This window comes from Sycon ciliatum, chromosome 6, assembly GCF_964019385.1.
Source record: "Sycon ciliatum chromosome 6, ocSycCili1.1, whole genome shotgun sequence".
Lineage (NCBI taxonomy): Eukaryota > Metazoa > Porifera > Calcarea > Leucosolenida > Sycettidae > Sycon > Sycon ciliatum.
The window spans coordinates 6682123-6700524 of NC_088648.1; the positions used below are offsets into that span (position 1 = coordinate 6682123).

At 45.5% G+C, this 18402-nt stretch overlaps 1 protein-coding gene across 1 annotated transcript; it reads right to left on the reverse strand.

Annotated features, from left to right (window-relative positions):
• Positions 1-120: 120 nt before the first annotated feature.
• LOC135819987 (uncharacterized) lies at positions 121-18277 on the reverse strand. Its single transcript, XM_065333287.1, has 12 exons — positions 18233-18277; positions 17254-17451; positions 13256-13481; positions 12570-12877; positions 10895-11089; positions 8300-9454; positions 6172-6253; positions 4644-4710; positions 3942-4027; positions 3382-3789; positions 2419-2727; positions 121-1541 (listed from the first exon to the last, which is right to left on the reverse strand). The coding sequence occupies exons 1-11, from the start codon at positions 18275-18277 to the stop codon at positions 2441-2443; spliced, it is 3057 nt and encodes a 1018-aa protein (XP_065189359.1). The 3' UTR covers positions 121-1541; positions 2419-2440.
• Between the last annotated feature and the right edge of the window lie 125 nt (positions 18278-18402).

Here is an 18402-nt window from a genome sequence, read left to right on the forward strand (position 1 = left end):
TTCTTTTTTCAAACGGTTCCAAGTACCCCTCCCCCCCCCACCAAACGGGTCCTTCGCCCGGCTGACTCGGCCCTGGAGCAGACACTGGAGTCAGTGACTATGAACAATGCAAGCCTAGAATTACATGTATGTGATTTCCATCACATTAATTTCTCAAATAAGCACACAAAGTGGAGAAGTGACAATAGTCATGATCTGTTCAGGCAAAAATCCGAGGAAAGGAGATGAAGTTCAGCTGCCAAGTTCAATACAGGGTCAACAGAAGTCTCAGCGGAAGCAAAAATGCGAACAAAGTCAAGTGAAAAATGAAAAGAATACTGTGCAATTGTCACAGCAAATAGAGAGGTGCGTTAGAGCAATCCAAAATGATTTTTAAAGACTAGGGACATTTATGTACAGATGACTGTCAGATGTAGCAGCAAAAAATAAGAACAAAAGAAAGGTGCTCTAGAGTAAGCCAAATTGAATTTTCAAGAGTAGGAACATGTTATGTATACATGTACAGGCATGTACATGTATTAGCAAACATACCAGCAGTCTTGGCAAGCACAGCAAACAATATAACAAGATATGTATGCGCGCACGTGCTCGCGTGTGGGATTGGAAGAGAGGAGGGTGGGGGCAGAGGTGGGGGAGTTGCTGTTTAAGAAAATATTCAAAAACACAGTCGATGGAAACATACCAGCAGTCTTGGCCAGCACAGCAAACAATAGAACAAATTATGTATGTGCGCAAATGCAAAGATGTGAACAAAGTCAAGTGAAAAATGAAAAGAATACTGTGCAATTGTCACAGCAAATAGAGGTGCTTTAGAGCAAGCCAAAATAAATTTTAAAGACTAGGAACATTTATGTAGAGATGTAGCTGGAAAGAAATAAGAACAAAAGAAAGATGCTCTAGAGCAAACCAAATTGAATTTTAAAAAGTAGGAACATTTATGTATACATGTACATGTACTTGCATTAGTAAAAAAACACAGTCCATGGAAACATACCAACAGTCTTGGCAAGCATAGCAAACAATTATAACAAATTATGTATGTGCGCACATGCTCGCGTGTGCGCGTGTGGGATTGGGAGAGAGGAGGAAAGATGGGGAGGGGGGTGGGCGCAGAGGTGGTGGAGCTGCTGTTTGAGAAAATATTCTCAAGGACGGTCACCTTCAAAAGAATACACATGGAGCATATCCACAACTGGTGAGCAAGCAACTCAAGAATACAATAATTATGATACATGTGTAGATGAGGAAAAAGAACACGTTGCATAGGGCAGAGCAGTGGCAGGGGAAGAACGACACAAACAAGCATACCGGGATACGCGCGGGGTGCGGTCGGCTGGGTGAGTATGACTGTTGTGATGTACATGGAGTGCTGGGAGACAGCAGTCTTGCACAATCTGAACAGTGATGTACATGGAGTGCTGGGAGAGAGCAGTCTTGCGCAATCTGAACAGTGATGTACATGGAGTGCTGGGAGAAAGCAGTCTTGCACAATCTGAACAGTGATGTACATGGAATGCTGGGAGAAAGCAGTCTTGCACAATCTGAACAGTGATGTAACAGACATTATGCATGTACATGTACATATACACACATACACACATACATACACACACACATACACATACACACACACACACACACACATACACATACACACATACACATACACACACACACACACATACACACATACACATACATGTAAACACTCACAAACACGCACGCACACACACACACACACACGATGTACAAACACGCACGCCAACAGATGCACACAAGCACACACAAATCAGACACAAGAACATACAAAAACACACCCACACATGAACACACAGTCTTCCACATTTGAGCGCCCAGACTCCCCCCCCCCCCCCCACGCCCTCACCCCCCCCCCACACACACAGCCACAAACACACACACACACACACATCATTTTGTTGACCATTTGACGCCCATCGCCGGAGGCGATGATAGCGATGCTACAGCAGAAGCCATAGCAGTTTATGCTGGGATTGCACCATTCAACAGCTTGCAAGGCTGAAGAATTGACCGCCACTATTCAGCTTGGTCTACACCACACACACACACACACACACATACACACACACACATACATACATACATACATACACACACACACACACACACATACACACACACACACACACACACACACACACACACTAGCACATGGGTGGCGGAAGCGGTCCGGTTGGTTAGGTCATGGGTAGACCAACTGTTTGTCCATCAGAGTGTGTTGACTGGTGAGTAGTAACATGTATGTATACCCGCTATATCAGACACAAATTACCAAATACTATGGTATGGGCAGACTAATGAAAATCTGCTTGCTGCGGTCCTGTAACATACATGTAGAGGTGAATGTATGAGAAATACAAAACCACACAACAAACTTACCACATCATGACTAGAGTTCCTACTACAGTAGCCTTAGCATGGTGTTGTGCAGATCTTGCAAGTTGAGGTTTCCCACTGCTGCACACAGCTTTCTGTATGCATCTCGCTCTCCAGCACGGATGTATCCAATCAACTTCAAGTGATGACTCTCTACACCTTCAAATTGTTCAGCACGCTTTAGTTCCCGAAGGGTATCAAAACCACTCAGGAGTCCTTGTGCCTGAACGCTTTGCCGCAGTACATCACAAGATATCTTGTACAACTTTGGTAGTATATGTGCGGTGAATGAGTCATCCTCAAATGGATCAGCTGTAAACAGAAAACAGAAACAGAGGCACACAATACGTATAGTTCATTTTTAGTACTCTACGAGTACATTTTGTGGTGAAATACCTAGGAAGAACATGGTCAGAATAAGGTAAACAAGTTGAAGGAGTCATGTGATCTTACAGCAGAGCAGAATGATGCAAAGACTCCAACGAAACACCATAGGATTTGCATTGAAATGATAGTTTAAACCCAGCGGGAGAAATGGAGGTTAATGCCTATCCACACAGCACACTCTAAGCTGTAACATGCTGGTGATAACCACTCATTCTCTTGCCACCATCATCTGTTTATGCATTGTGCATAGTTGATTCAAGGATGGTAATAGGGTAAGTGGATGCGGATGTCAGAAAAGGGAAAGTAGAGTTTGGAAAAGCAGAGATGGATGTGGAGTAGAAGAACGGAGGTGGATGTGAAGAGGGTGGTGAGAAATAAAAATGAATAAAGAAATGTGACCTGGCTGGAGACTGAGTTTTTCACATGTACATGAGCACCATCACCGTCTAGAATCAAGGAGTACATCCATCACTACTAAGCTGTGCCAGGTGAGTACATCACACCCATCACAAAGTGGTCAAAAACTACTCAGAAATAAACATACCCATAATATGTTGAGTATCACTATCTGTCTCATACCTTTACTCTCTGCTACAGTCGGTGATGCTGCTGCTGCTGCTGCTACTGGTGCTGCTGCTGCTGCTACTGGTGCTGCTGCTGTTGCTGCTTGTGCTGGTGCCGGTGCTGCTGCTGCTGCTGGTGCTGCTGCTGGTGCTGCTGCTGGTGCTGGTGCTGCTGCTGGTGGTGCTGCTGTTGCTGCTGGTGGTGCTGCTGTTGCTGCTGGGGCTGGTACTGCTGCTGCTGGTGCTGGTGGTGCTGCTGCTGCTGGTGCTGCTGCTGGTGCTGCTGCTGTTGCTGCTGCCGGTGCTGCTGTTGCTGCTGCTATTGCTGCTGCTGGTGCTGCTGCTGTTGCTGCTGCTGCTGGTGCCGGTGCTACTGCTGCTGGTGCTACTGTTGATGTGAGCAACTCTGCTGCTACCTCAGCTTCTGTTAAGACAAACAAAGATAAAGGGAATAAATATGGATAAAAGTCGTAGAAAGATTTCTTAAAACGTGTTGTAAATCGCAGGAAGTTCTGTCTAGGCAAGTGATCATCATGAATATGAAATAGCAGAGATTGTGAAGTAAAACGGACTCACCCTGGACCAGAGTGTAGTGATCAGAGTCCACGATCAGCTTATCCGTAACACGCATTGCATGGAGGTGAGATCGTAGCATTCCCACGCTGTAAATCAAAACAACACATCAAATACATAGACACAGAAACACGCATACCCGCATAGCGATAACATCATACACACACATTCAGATGCGCAGGCTCGCTTGCACCAACGCGCACGCACACACACACACACACACAGGCACACACAGGCAAATTTAAACACACACACATACACGCACAAACATAAACACCCACCCACCAACACACCCACCCACCCACACATACACACACCCGCGCACACACGCACACACACACACACACACACACACACACACACACACACATACACATACATACACACACACACACATACACACATACACACACATACACACACACAGGCACACACACACACACACACACACACACACACACACACACACACACACACACACACACACACACACACACACATACAGAAGTAGAGATGAAAACCATTGTCATAAATACATACTTTCCAATGTCTGGTTATTAACCATAGTAACAGATGTGATTGCAGAATACAATGTACACTTCATAGGTACTGCAGAGTACAGTGGAATTCTTAAGAGGAATTTCTACTAACATTCATTCATCACAATGAGAAATGAAACCAACTTGAGAGGAATGTTATACTCACCAGGGATTCTGGCCCAGGAATGACGTCTTGGGTGCAGTCGAGAACCAATCATCCGCCAATGGAACATCTGTTAGACGGCATAGAGACAAACATAACACATACCCTGTACACTCCCTAGCGATCAACTCTTCAACTATCAGTATGACCATATTTTCAACTAATGTTACCTCATAGCTTCATATAATCACCATTATTAATTGCATCTCTCTGATTGGCCAACGGCCACCGTGAGAAATAATAATGATAATAATTAAGTACAAAGAGTTTGTGTGCAAGACAAACACTGGAAGTGTGGAAAACAAAGACTAGAACAGGAACGGACTCGGATGGAGAGCCAAGGATTAATTTAAAGAAAATATAGAGGACCAAGGAACTACAAGTTGCGCGATAATGTCCACTAACACCACCAGTTGGTAAACAATGTTAGCCCGTTAGTTGTAGTACGTCAGTACAGTCGGTCAGTGTCTTTAAATTGTTTTTGCATGAGCTGATTGTTTAGTAACTAGTGGTGTTAGTGGACATTATGGCGTAACTTGTAGTTCATAGTAAAGAAAACAATCAACAGACCAATCAACTAGTACAGTAGTACAAGTTATGCCATAATCCGCTCCACTAACACCACTGGCAGTTACTAAACAATCAGCTCATGCCATAATATTGCACGACACTGAGTCGATTAGTCCATTTTTCTTTGCTATAAATTTATCCTTGGCTCTTCATCCGAGTCCAAACTTGTAGTTCCTTGGCCTTTTTTACAAGTATATTTCTATAGAACAGGAACGCTGATATTAGAGAGGTTCCGCATAACGTAATTACGTTAGTAAAAACGTAGTCGATCTACAGAAAGTCTTACGTAAACTGCATGCGCATCTGGGTTCCGCCATACAGAGTTTTCAAATCACGTAGCTGCCCTGGGCAACTCCGAACGCGGCAGTGTACGACCAGATCGACATGGGTAGAGAGTCATAAATTTGTACCCCAATCCACCTACGGACCAGCTACGTTATCAGAGCCCTATCTACGTACTCTCCGTAGACAACTTCCCGTAAGTGGAGTGCAAACTCGCAAATTCACGGGTTTTTCCCGCCCACTAACGTAAAGTTGCTCAACTTTACGTAGTGCGGAACCTCTCTATTATCACACTAGACTGTAGACTGTGTATAAACATGGGTGCAAGTATTCTCCATTGTTTCTAACAAACCAATAAATCAATACAGAAAACCATCATCACATTCAGATTTTGACAATGGGAAATGGTCAAAGCTCCTGAAATTGAAGGTTTGCTGCGTATTTTACGCATTGACTGCTTTTCCAATTAGTACCGTATGCTTTTAATCCTAATAGTCTTTATGTAGTTTTCAAGCTAAATGTGGAGCATAGCAAACAATTATACTCTTCAGGCCGGTTCAATATCAGATTTTGGAGCTAAATTGGTTTAAAAAGAATGGAGATGGATATGGTCTGGATTTGGTGGGCGCAGAACTTATAGTACAGGCTTCCTGATAGCAGAAATGCACAATGCACTTACTGTCCGCCTGGCAACGAAGACGTTCTTGCTCCTTCAACTGCCGCTGTTCATAGGTGATGATGTCCGGGAATGCTTCCATCAGCTTCATGAGAATACACACGTGCACATACATATACACCAACACACTCACATACGCATGTACACACACACACATGTACACACACACATGTACACACACATGTATGCAAATGCACACACAAACATGCAAACTCATACACACCCACGCGCGCGCGCACGCACACACACACACATTCACACACGCATACACACACACACATACACACACACTTAGCTTTGCATAACTTAGGTTCCTTGAGAGGCTAGAAAACTTAATTTTTTTTGTAGTCTAGCCAAGGTTGTTCTGGACATTTTACCAAGTGAAATCTAGTTATGGAAATTGTACCAAGTGAAAACAGATATTATCTTAAATGCATTGTTGCGAATGACCGATATCATCTAAAACTTCTTGCTTCATAAGGAGAAGATTATAAGAAAGGCCAACGCTCTCAGGCTGGCAACTACAGACCAATCTCTCTCCTTCCCGCTGTGTCCAAGGTCTGTGAACGTATTTTCTTTGAGTCTCTGTACTGCCACGTCACCCCAGCGCTTTCACCATCTCAATCCGGTTTCTGCCGTGGAGACTCCACAACTTTCCAACTAACACGTCTAGTACAAGACATCTACACCCAGCGGAACCTCAGGCGGCATGTTGGCATCGTGTTCTTTGACCTAGCGAAAGCTTTCGACACCGTCTGGCATCGTGGTCTGCTTGCAAAGCTAGAGTCCGTCTTCTTGGTACACGGTCCAGCCCTGCAATGGCTCTCATCCTATCTTTCCTGCCGCCACCAGACTGTCAGAGTATCTACCTCCCTATCAGACCCATTACTAGTCGTGTCTGGGGTACCCCAGGGGTCCATACTTGGGCCGCTCCTATTTCTACTGTACGTTAATGACTTGCCAGCCCTTGTACCAAATGTAAGTCTTTTTGCTGACGACACTGCTCTGATGTGCTCCGACAGCTCGGCAGACAACCTCACGGCCTCCATGCAGTCCGGGGTCAACGCTACAGTAACATGGATGGAAACCTGGAAACTGAAGCCTAACCTCGCCAAAACCGAGGCCATGTTCTTCTCTCCCTCGCCCCCCACTCAACTTCTGTATTTTCCTGGTCTAAATAGTACACCTATTAAAGTTGTTAACGAGCACAAGCACCTGGGCGTTATTCTCGACCGCCAACTCTCCTGGTCTCCACAAGTCCAGTCTGTGTGCAAGCGTGCGAGTGCGTCCTTAGGTATGCTACAACCCCACTGCCAACACTTGAATGATAACTGCAGAGAATTGTTCTTTAAGTCGTACATTTTGCCTATATTTGACTATTGCGATATAGCTTGGTGCGGGTTGTCTCAGACTTTACTCCACAGACTGGAGGTACATCAACGCTTGCTTCTGAAAATTCTGTTTCGAAAAGACCAAACATTTGCCTCCCTTTGTCTTTATAAACTTGCTTCCACGCACCCTCTTCTTGCCCGACATCAGCAGCATCTTTGTATCCTTGTGCAAAAAATCTTCCTAGCCCAAGTCCCGAAACATATTGCCAAGTACAACTGGTTTGTTACCACTAGACCAACACGCAATGCCTTATCACTGCCCCGAGCTAGTTCCTCTCTGTTTTTGAAATCCCCTTTCTTCTCAGCATACTCCCTTTGGTCTAACCTGCCTACTAGCATTAAGACATGCCAGGATATCAGGAAATTCACAGTCCAGCTTTCCACACTGTCTCATCCGAAGTGATCCCATGTATTATTAATGTGCCTCCCTTTCTTTTTCTCTCCCTATCTTCTTTCCCTCTCTGACAGCATCTTTCTTTTTTTCCCTTTTAGCTTGCCGTGGTTGGCTATCACCTGACCTCTCATGTTTATTGGCAGTCTTCGGACGGGCCAGGAGATGTTGAATAAATAAATAAATAAATAAATAAATTACAAACTACAAGTTCATGATATTCAATTTTGATATGATCAAACAAAACACGCACCGTTCTCATTCAAGCAAATTTGTAATTTTGTTTATGAATATTGACAGCAGAGATTCATAGTTATGGAAAACTTTTAAAAATTCTTATTCTGCTCACCATGTTCTCATTCTCCACCAGCATCCTGCAGATCTCTCGGTAGAAAATGGAGAATGGCGAAGAAAAGCAGTGCTGAGCTAACCTGCTGTATAGCACAGTAGATGTGTGACGATGAGATTGTCGGCACCATGCCAACAACACCAGCGAGGCATTCAGCCGACTGGGTCCAGCGGGCGACACTGATTGGGGGCCACCAAGTCGGCTGATTTCCCTCTCACTCACATCTAGGCTTGATTGGAGATCGCTCAGGAATGCGGAATCTCGCAGACTCTCCAGGCGATCAGTACATGTGGCAGGAAGCATACTGACATGCGTGGCAGGAACGTGATGAAGATCCTGCACCGAGTCAATGAACACACCGCTGGCGTCCTTGACATCTTTGCTTTGCACACTGCTTGCGGCAAGAATGACGGCTTCGGACGGGTAGGAAGCAACCACTGGACAGATGGCAGCTGGTGAAGCCGATTGCTGGATAAGCTGACGCATGCTGCACAGGCTGAGTACTGTGGGCTCTACCGAAGTACCACGACTGTATCTCTTCAGTAGGTCAAGGAAGAGATCTTGAAATAACCAGTGGACGTGGTGAACCACTTGCAGGTACGTACCGCGACTGGACGTCACTGCAATACAACAGCGCTGACGGTCGGACGAAAACACAATCAGCGCTGTTGTGTGCGGATACGGGTGGACAATGATGGTGTTCTTGAAGAACATGGGATCAGTACTGGCGAAAAAGCAGACGGAGTAGTCGTATACACGTGCTTGGCATTGAACAATGAGACCAGATGAGAATGGCACACAGCCATTGCAGCTGTACACAGAACCTACCATCACTTGTGAGGTCATGAAGGCTCTGTGCACCTTCAATGGCTGTGTGCACTCGGGAAATAGGGAGAGAGCAAGGATATCCTTCTGATAGCGGATGGACAAGCCGAGCTGTAGAACTATACGCACGCAGAGCGGAGCTTTTTCTCCGACTTTGGCGAATGAAGTCAGTGAACGGACGAACTCCTCTTCACTCATCTTGTATTCCCTGGCAATGCCATCAGGGCGGTGGGGGAAGACGTTGGACGAGTACATAAACCCGATCACGTCCTGCAGGAGCCAGCGAGGCTGATGAACCACCAGATCATTCAGCTCTGGGAATGTGATGACCTTTAGCAGTATCAAAGGCATACCACATACACACACACACACACACACACACACACACATACACACATGCACACACACACACACACACATACACACACACATGTACACACACACACACACACATACACACACACACACACACACACACATACACACATACACATACACACACACACACACATACATACACACACACACACACTCACACATGCACACACACACACACACACACACACACACACGTACACATAAACACAACAGAAATGTACATCAAGTAGAAAGAAACGTATATTTCCCTCTCTTATCCGGCACTTGTTTATCCAGAACCCTTGCAAAGCAGCCCACTTTCTGGCGAAACGGATTTTTCAGTTCAGTTTCGACGCTTTAATCCGGCACTTGAATTCCGGCTCCCGTAGCGATTTTCTGCAACAATCGCTCAAACTGTACATATTTCGATTTTATAATCCAACAGTTGTACATCGCAAACCTTACCCGTGCACAGCTATGTTAGTTTGGTGAGTGCATGACATGCATGAACTAACTTATCATGTAGCGTTCTACACATGTAACATACCCTTGCAACTATCCTATGCATTGTATAGACATGCATTACACAAAGTAATTAGATTGAAACAGAAATCTCTGTGTTTTGACTTTTAACACAACCATGTTTGTAGGTGGGCCGGGTTGGAGAGCAGGATTTTATAATCCAGCACCCTTGTTTATCCAGCAGAAAATGCTGCTGCAAAAGGTGGCGAATTAGAGAGGGACAACTGAAGTTAAGTTTTGACTCCCAATATCTATTGTATAAAGCTCAAATATACAACCTAACGGGCTATTGGTGTGCATACAGCAACCAGTTTTAGGTTACATTCTCCTCCAAAGAGCTTCATTAGCTAGAGCACCATTGAATTTTAGTGTGCTGTGTGTGTTGTGTGTGCGCGCGCGCGTGAGTGCGTGCGTGGGCGTGCGTGCGCTTGCGCGCGGGCGAGTCGGCGTGCGTGTGTGCAGTGTGTTGTGTGTTGTGTGCGTGTGTGTGTGCATCTGTGTGGGTGTGTATGTGTATGTGCTGTGTGCGTGTGTGTGTGTGGGGGGGGGGGGGGGTGTGCGTGTGTGTGTGTGGGCATGCGTGCGAGCGTGCGCGCATGTGTGTGTGTGCGGTTCATGATGTTCTCAGTGTAACTCAGTTCGATTTTTTCCCAAATAGGCAGGATTACATGTTTGTGAACTCATCCGAGTTGGGCCACGACAGGAGTGATATCTTGAATGTAACACATTGTGCAGGTTATAAGGGCACCCAGCCGGCAAAGCCTTCCAAAGCTTGAAGTCATATAGGGCTTTGAGCATAGCAAACCTCAGGGGAACAAGGAAATCATTCTATATGTACACACAGAAATTCATCATCACATGTCATCATTTCTAGGCATGCGTTACCCTTACATATCCATATGCACTCAAGATGCGTAGATATCTGTCAGCGAATCGTTCTGGCGGTGCAGTGTCGGTTCCTTGAATTGCCTTGTGGAATGCCAGCGCAAACTCATCTCTTGAGCAGTATGGATTGGGCATAGATGCCTGAACCTCATCCAAATGCTCTCGAGCCTTCTGCAGCAAACGTGGTTGCTTGGGAGATTTCTGTAGTCAAAGTTGAAAAAGTGCGAATTAGTGGTAGCGGCATGTGAAAGCGTTTGCTTGCCACACGGGAGCTCGCACTTTTCCGCCGACTTGACTTGACACTTCACTGACTCACGACTGTCATACAGAGCACACGAGAAACCTAGTATGTTCTTGTACGATACAACACTAACATTGTATCTGTGTGGATTTGCGCAGAACTTCTTATAAGGAAAAGGAATTATGTGTTGCTGCATATGTGGGAGCCCGCTCTTTTCCTGCCACTTGAATTCTCACTTGCCTGGCTCACGACTGCCATCCAGGGTACACAAGAAGTCTATCGAACCGTCCACTCGGCAAACCTGCAAGAAAGCACCACTCCCTGCTCAATACACAGTGTTTCGGGGAATTCACCCTTCATCAGTTGAGCTTGACTAGGCTGAAGAAGATTGTGTCTGAAAAGCACCACTTAAATAGTCCTCTCCAGGCCAAATCATCACCAGGGATACAAACTTACAAAGACACTCCATTTGCAGCGCGGCAAACACTACGTGAACACCAGATTGCAGCGTGAATCAGTGTCGCTCATGGAGGTGCTGAACATTGTTGACCCTAGTGCGGGCTTGCGAATTCGTTGGTTTGGAAGCAACAATGTTGTGAGTCGCCAACGGTCCTCAGCGTTTGTTCAGCACCTCCATGAGCGACACTGACTCACGCTGCTATCTGGTGTTCACGTGGTGTTTGCCGCGCTGGAAATGGAGTGTCTCTGTAAGTTTGTATCCCTGGTGATGATTTGGCCTGGAGAGGACTATATAAGTGGTGCTTTTCAGACACAATCTTCCTCAGCCTACTCAAGCTCAACTGATGAGGGTTATATTCCCCGAAACACTGTGTATTGAGTAGGGAGTGGTGCTTTCTTGCAGGTTTTCCGAGTGGACGGTTCGATGGAATTCTTATGTACCCTGGATGGCAGTCGTGAGTCAGTCAAGTGAGAATTCAAGTCGGCGGGGAAAGCACTAGCTACTACGTATGCAGCAACACACAATTCCCCAAGTATCGCCGAAGTCGCACCAGCCTCTTCTTCACATTCACAGTATCAATTTGTACTAGCTGTCTTTGCACACCCCGTCACTCTAGTATGTGCATGACTGATGCACCAATGTACTGTGTGAGAGTTGGTCAGCAGTTTCCATACAAACACACATCTTGCAGGTCACACGCTTCACATTTCGGCAGGACGGCGCAAATTTTAATAGAAGTATAAGACCAAATATGATGTTGTGCCGTTTCCCATCAACATCAGTGTATTGACAGGGCAATATAGGCCTACTGAGTGGTGATATTTTCATTTTGCATTGTACCATAAAACAATTAAATGCATAGCGGTTCTGTAAAGCGCATCCTTGTGGGGGGGGGGGGGGGGGGGGCTACTCGACCAGCTACTCGACCAACACTCAAGACAGAGAAAGGTTATCAAATTCGGCCAAAGAAGAAATCTTACCGCCAACACTCGATGGACCAAGTGCATGAAATCTCTCCTTAGATCATTCATGCTGTAACTGTTGGACTTTCTAGCGTCCACTACTCTCACAAAGCAGAGATCCAAGCGCTGAGAGAATGATTTCATTTCCCTCCTTATGGCCTTCTCCACTTCAGTGCACTCTTCAGGTGTTAGCTTATCAGCTCGCGTGGCAATCGCAATGACATCAATTCTCTGCGCCTGTTGCAGTTCTTCCTGGTGTTGTTGCTGCTGCGGCTGCGTCTGCTGCTGGTGGTGCTGCTGGTCTTGTTGCTCAGTCTGTAGAGAGCCTGATAATTCACGAAGACAAAGTGACACAATTGCCAATAACAAGGAATACCAGTCCATGATTACGCAGCTAATCAATCCCGGACAGCATAGAATTCCCATTTTCCGCTTGTATACCAAATGGAGTAGGTGGCATGTCTCTCCATCCCAAGATCATGTAACTGTATAACTAGTTTGAGTGATATGGGAACCAGGGCAGGCTGGTGATCAACTGTTGCTCGTTTTCTGCAGAGAAAAGTTATGATTGAACAGGAAACTGAAACGGTTTGTGCCTTTCGTTTTAACTTTGTGGTTGCAGGGAGGGATTTAGTTGCAGTGTTCAAAATTGCGAGAATGGATCATGTGACATGCAAGAAAATCATTCATTGCTAATCACTTACCATCATCAGGTGCAGACAGGCGACAAACAATATTGGCTGCGGTTGCGCTGACAGTCTGTGTGATCTTATCAACACACTCTGTGCCGTCCACCACTATTGCGGCAACAGATGGTGCTGTCATGGCAACCGTGAATATGTCATGCGACTCGGTGTAATGCTCTTGGCCAGCAAAGTCGCGAAAATGCACCTTCACCTGCGATTGGTTGAAAATGGTTTCTTCAATTCCCTATATGGAACAGATAAAAAATCAAAATTAATGTGCCCTGAGAAAGAGAACAGTGTATGAATCATACTTAGGTCACTGCAACCACACTGTTCTACAGCAACAGAATACTGTACTCCCGCGATTAGTGCCCCCCAGTGCCCCTGGGGGGCACTAGGGGGCACTATCTTTCAATACTGGCACATTACGTTACCCATGATAAAAGCAAAGAAGGCAAAAAACAAAAACAGAGCCTAATGTTCACTCTAAACAATCACGACTCCCCAGAAATGGCAACAAGAATTGTGATTTAGATCCTGAAACCACCAGTAAGGTGACATGGAGAAGAAAATTAGCAAAAGAAAACCAAACTTGGACGCTATTCGAGAGAGGGCTCTAATCACGCCAGTACGGTAGTTCTGGTAGTAATACTATGTGTATATAACATACTTACATAGCAATATAATCAGTTATTGATACTACAGTAGAAATTAGTGTTGAAACAATCTCAACGGGTACTCGTTAGCTCGCTCGCCAGAAACTCGGCTCGCTAGTGCGGCCAGCTCGTTAGCGCTAACGAACACCGTACACCGTGCTCTGTACACATGGTAGTACATGTCGACCGGGGAATCGCAGAATATTTTACGACTCCCTGGTCGATCGAGAGTCCAGTTCCGCGCAAAGTGAAAATCACTTGCAGTTACAGTGACTGTATACCTGCACGACATGTCAACACTGAGTTGTTTCAGTTGTCGTTGCAGCTTTGGTGGACTCTGCTGACCTGTAGCAGGACATGCTTCTGTCAACTCTTCATTCGAGTGAAAGTTACGCTCAGTCGTTTGGAAGTTTTCTCCCGCAATGCAGCGAAGAACAGAGCTACTTGCAATCATTGAAAACGATCTATTCTTTCAATGGCTGCTCGATGACGGCGCTGAAAAAACATCTCAACACCAAACAGCAGTCCGAAGTGAAGCAGCAGCAACCCCAAATGCCGGCGGTGATAATTTGAACCAGCTGAAAAATATTGAACTTAGAAAAAATGTTTAAAAATTATATTTTGCAACGTCAATGAAGCTCGTTAGCTCGCTCGATAGCTTGCTCGTTAGTGGAACTGATCGCTCGTTTGTTATAAATACGCTCGTTTCAACACCAATAGAAATAGAACCAATCGACAACCAATAATCAAAGTTCCTTCAGTCATTTATACCGCATACCACGATGACTTTATCAGTTATATATCCACAATTGTCTGGCTGGTAATTTGCAGATTGCTGATGCAATCTTCATTTGGTCCGTCAATTCCTAGTAGAGGTAGAGTTGTCTTGTGACCAGATAAGACCACACGATGCTTGCAGACACCAGCATGAACATTTCACCAGTAACATTTCACGGCTCTGTTTACCTCTCTTTCTCCTTGTTATTGGCTTAGCGTTTTTGATTACCGTATTTCCCGGGGTATAAGCCGCACTTTTTTTCGCTAAAAATCGGACCAAAATCGCCCCTGTGGCTTATGTAATAGGTAGCCGAGTGGTAGGCGCGGTGCAATTAACAATAATTACATTTATTCTACTTTCAGGTACACACCTGAGATATAATCGTTAATGAAAGAAGGAACGGCAAAATAACTGACTTTCTCTCCGGTGCTCACCTGGAGGTTGAATAGCTCGTTATTATCAAAATCTCATCTTCATCTAAACAGAAATGCGCAGCCGCTTATATGCAGCAGACGCCGTACGCTTACATACGGAGATACACTAGGCAAAGCTCCGTATTAGTTCCGTACTGCTTCCGTATTGGTCGGGCAGGGATACTACACCCTCCCTTCCTACAGATAATCACGCCCTCGTGATTTTCAAAAAATTAGTGAAGAGTTACGAACACAGCGTCAACCGGAAGATGGCAAATTATATCGGAAATGATAACGTTTAGAGTAGACAGAAGAAATGAACTAATAACAAATCATAAAGTAGAAGCACACCAGGTTCACACGGTCTCACGGGGTCAAAAGGGGAAAGAACTGTCCTCCAAATAGGACCTGAAGCCACAGCACTCTTGCTGCACAACGCTGGCGCAACCCGCCAGGAACATCGCAGTTCAAAAACCGAACTGAATACACTATAACTATAAGGGGCGTTGTCACACACATTGTCCCACGTTAGCTGGGTAAGCCGTGGCTCACCATGATCAGACGCCTACCAAACTAAACTGGATTCACACACTCGCATAAAGGAAGACTGAAGAGAACAGGGAGACTGAAGGAAGACAGGAAAGAAAATGCCATACCTGGAATCAGCGTTAGTAACCACGGCGGCGGCTGGAGCTATGGCGGAGGGCAAGCCAGGTTTTATCTTCATCTTGGTTGAGCCGGTCACTCAGAGCGGCTAGCTCGGGGTCAGACAAATGACCTCCCTCATCGTCTTGAATCATGGTCTTCACATTGTCGAGAACATCGCTTTGCGCGACGTAAAGAGTGATGGTCTAGCCAGGAAGAGTGTTGACGAAAATCTGCATCCCACCACGGAGGCGAAGTACCAAGTGAAGAGTGGGCTCCTGCTTCCGACTGCGTGCCGGCGAAAATCAAACGCTGCTGGTCTTGGGGAATACCCTCCTTGTCTTGGGCAGCAGCCTGCCTGTTGTCGTCCTCATCAGCTTCGCCATCACCACCGGTAGTATACATGTAGGTAGCGGGTCGCTTGGAATCGCCATCGAAGTCTCCAGTGAGTGCTGTGCGGAGAGAAGGGTGATCCACGCTAGCACCCTGACTGTGCTGCAAGCTAATAAGCAGAGCCAGGCTCAGGACGGCAAGAAACATGATTCTCATATTGATTCGTCGCAGGGAGCTGCAGCGGGTTGAGCCATGGGGGTCTGGGGTCGAATCACGCTGTTTTATTTAAAACTACACCGCTGCCACCAATGTAATAGGTAGCCGAGTGGTAGGCGCGGTGCAATTAACAATAATTACATTTATTCTACTTTCAGGTACACACCTGAGATATAATCGTTAATGAAAGAAGGAACGGCAAAATAACTGACTTTCTCTCCGGTGCTCACCTGGAGGTTGAATAGCTCGTTATTATCAAAATCTCATCTTCATCTAAACAGAAATGCGCAGCCGCTTATATGCAGCAGACGCCGTACGCTTACATACGGAGATACACTAGGCAAAGCTCCGTATTAGTTCCGTACTGCTTCCGTATTGGTCGGGCAGGGATACTACACTTATACACCGAATATGCTTGCGCGAATGAATGCTTAGCATACATCAGTATGCATGCTGACGTCATGTGACATGTCATTCGACTCAGCCTCGCGCCTGTGTTGCTATCCCGGCACTTTTACTAGTTTTAGTGCATCAGTGGCAGCGAGACTGAATATAGTGCAGATGACATGGAGTGATCTGTAGTCAACACAGCAATACACCAACATCTCTGCAGCAACCTGTGGTGCACTAACACTTCATAATCTGATCTAACATGGTATTTAGCTCCATAACCATATTAAATTTGTAGAAAGGCCATTTGTCAATGAGTGTGAAAAATCTTGGTTTGTGGGTGCGGCTTATACTCCGAATACCAACTTTTAGTCAATATTTTGCCTCAAAAAGGGGGGTGCGGCTTATACCCCGGAAAATACGGTAGGTTCACAACACCTACATTCCGCACTTCCCCGTTCGTGTTGATTTGTGCTTATTTGGAATGAAACAAAACTTGTCACTAACAATTTGGACTATCAATCATGCATCCATCCAAATTACGATCTGTAGCACTTGGTGCATTCTTCATTGCTTTCAACTAACCTTTGTTCGGGATGCTAAATCTTTTGCCTTCAAGTCCGGTTGATTCTCCTTGCGTAGCCGTTTATTGAAGAAACCTTCTGCTGTGAAGGATGAAATGAAGGTAGATTTTCCTGAACCTTCTGCTCCACACACGTTAGCAATCAGTTCAGTAGGATCAGTGTAACCCTCAACACCAAACTCTTCACGTATCAAGCTGGTCTGGAGCATACAAATGCAGTACACAACAACAATACCCAAAGTATGTAAGTTGAACACTGTCTAGAACTACAGTGTCGCTGCAAAGCCGGCGGCGCCCTCGATCAGTTGTGATTATACAAGTAGTATTGCGGATATTTACATCCAGCTGCATTCGTGCCACTTCCAGGACACCCAGGGTCGTGCAAGTTGAGATTGCCAAATATGGACACGGGTCGAATTTCAGAGAGCGCAACTGTAGATATTACAGTATATCCGCATAGCTGGACATACATGTACACTAGACACTAGACACTGTCTTACATCTGACAGTAAGCTAGTTGCTGTCAGGTTGTTCAATGTAACCAGTATTTCAACCAATTATTAGGGCAATTGATGTATGAGTCCATAGTGGGCTCAGGGATCACACTCGTATAGTGTCAATATCCATAATCACACACAACTCAACACAGTCTGTCCAGGAATTCAATGAGATTTTAGAGGAGAGTTTCTCACATTAGCTATCCGCATTCTGTGTTGGTGCCCACAGCAGAAATGAATGATCACTAATCTGACTGCTCTGCTTGCTACAACACCGACAGTACTAGAAGAGAAATATGTCTCCAGTTTTGTCTTCCACCAAATGGTGACATTCGACACTCATTTCACCTCATATGTCTTGTCATTGTGTACTGACTCTGTCGTCCCTTGCGATCCTGATCTACTCTTCCCCGTGACCTCTGTTGTTACTCTTGGATTATCTGCTCTTAGCCAGAACATTTGAATAGCCAATTTCAGTGCCTACCATTGCTGGTGATTGTGAGCAATCAGCTCCGACCAGGTATCCCATTGCTGTGACAATACAATTATAGGGTTATCCCTGAGTGAGTTGCGGGTTCTATCAATACATGGCTGTCAATTGTTGCCTGGAGACTCGAATGACGATCAACAGAGACATTGATAGTGATCTTGCCA

Excerpts from the sequence above, each read along its gene's own strand:
- LOC135819987 (XM_065333287.1), bottom strand. The coding sequence starts at position 18,277 with ATGGGATACCTGGTCGGAGCTGATTGCTCACAATCACCAGCAATG. Across the intron at positions 3,790-3,941 it reads TCACTACACTCTGGTCCAGG|AAGCTGAGGTAGCAGCAGAG; the intron begins GTGAGTCCGTTT and ends TTGTCTTAACAG. Across the intron at positions 2,728-3,381 it reads GACTGTAGCAGAGAGTAAAG|CTGATCCATTTGAGGATGAC; the intron begins GTATGAGACAGA and ends TTCTGTTTACAG.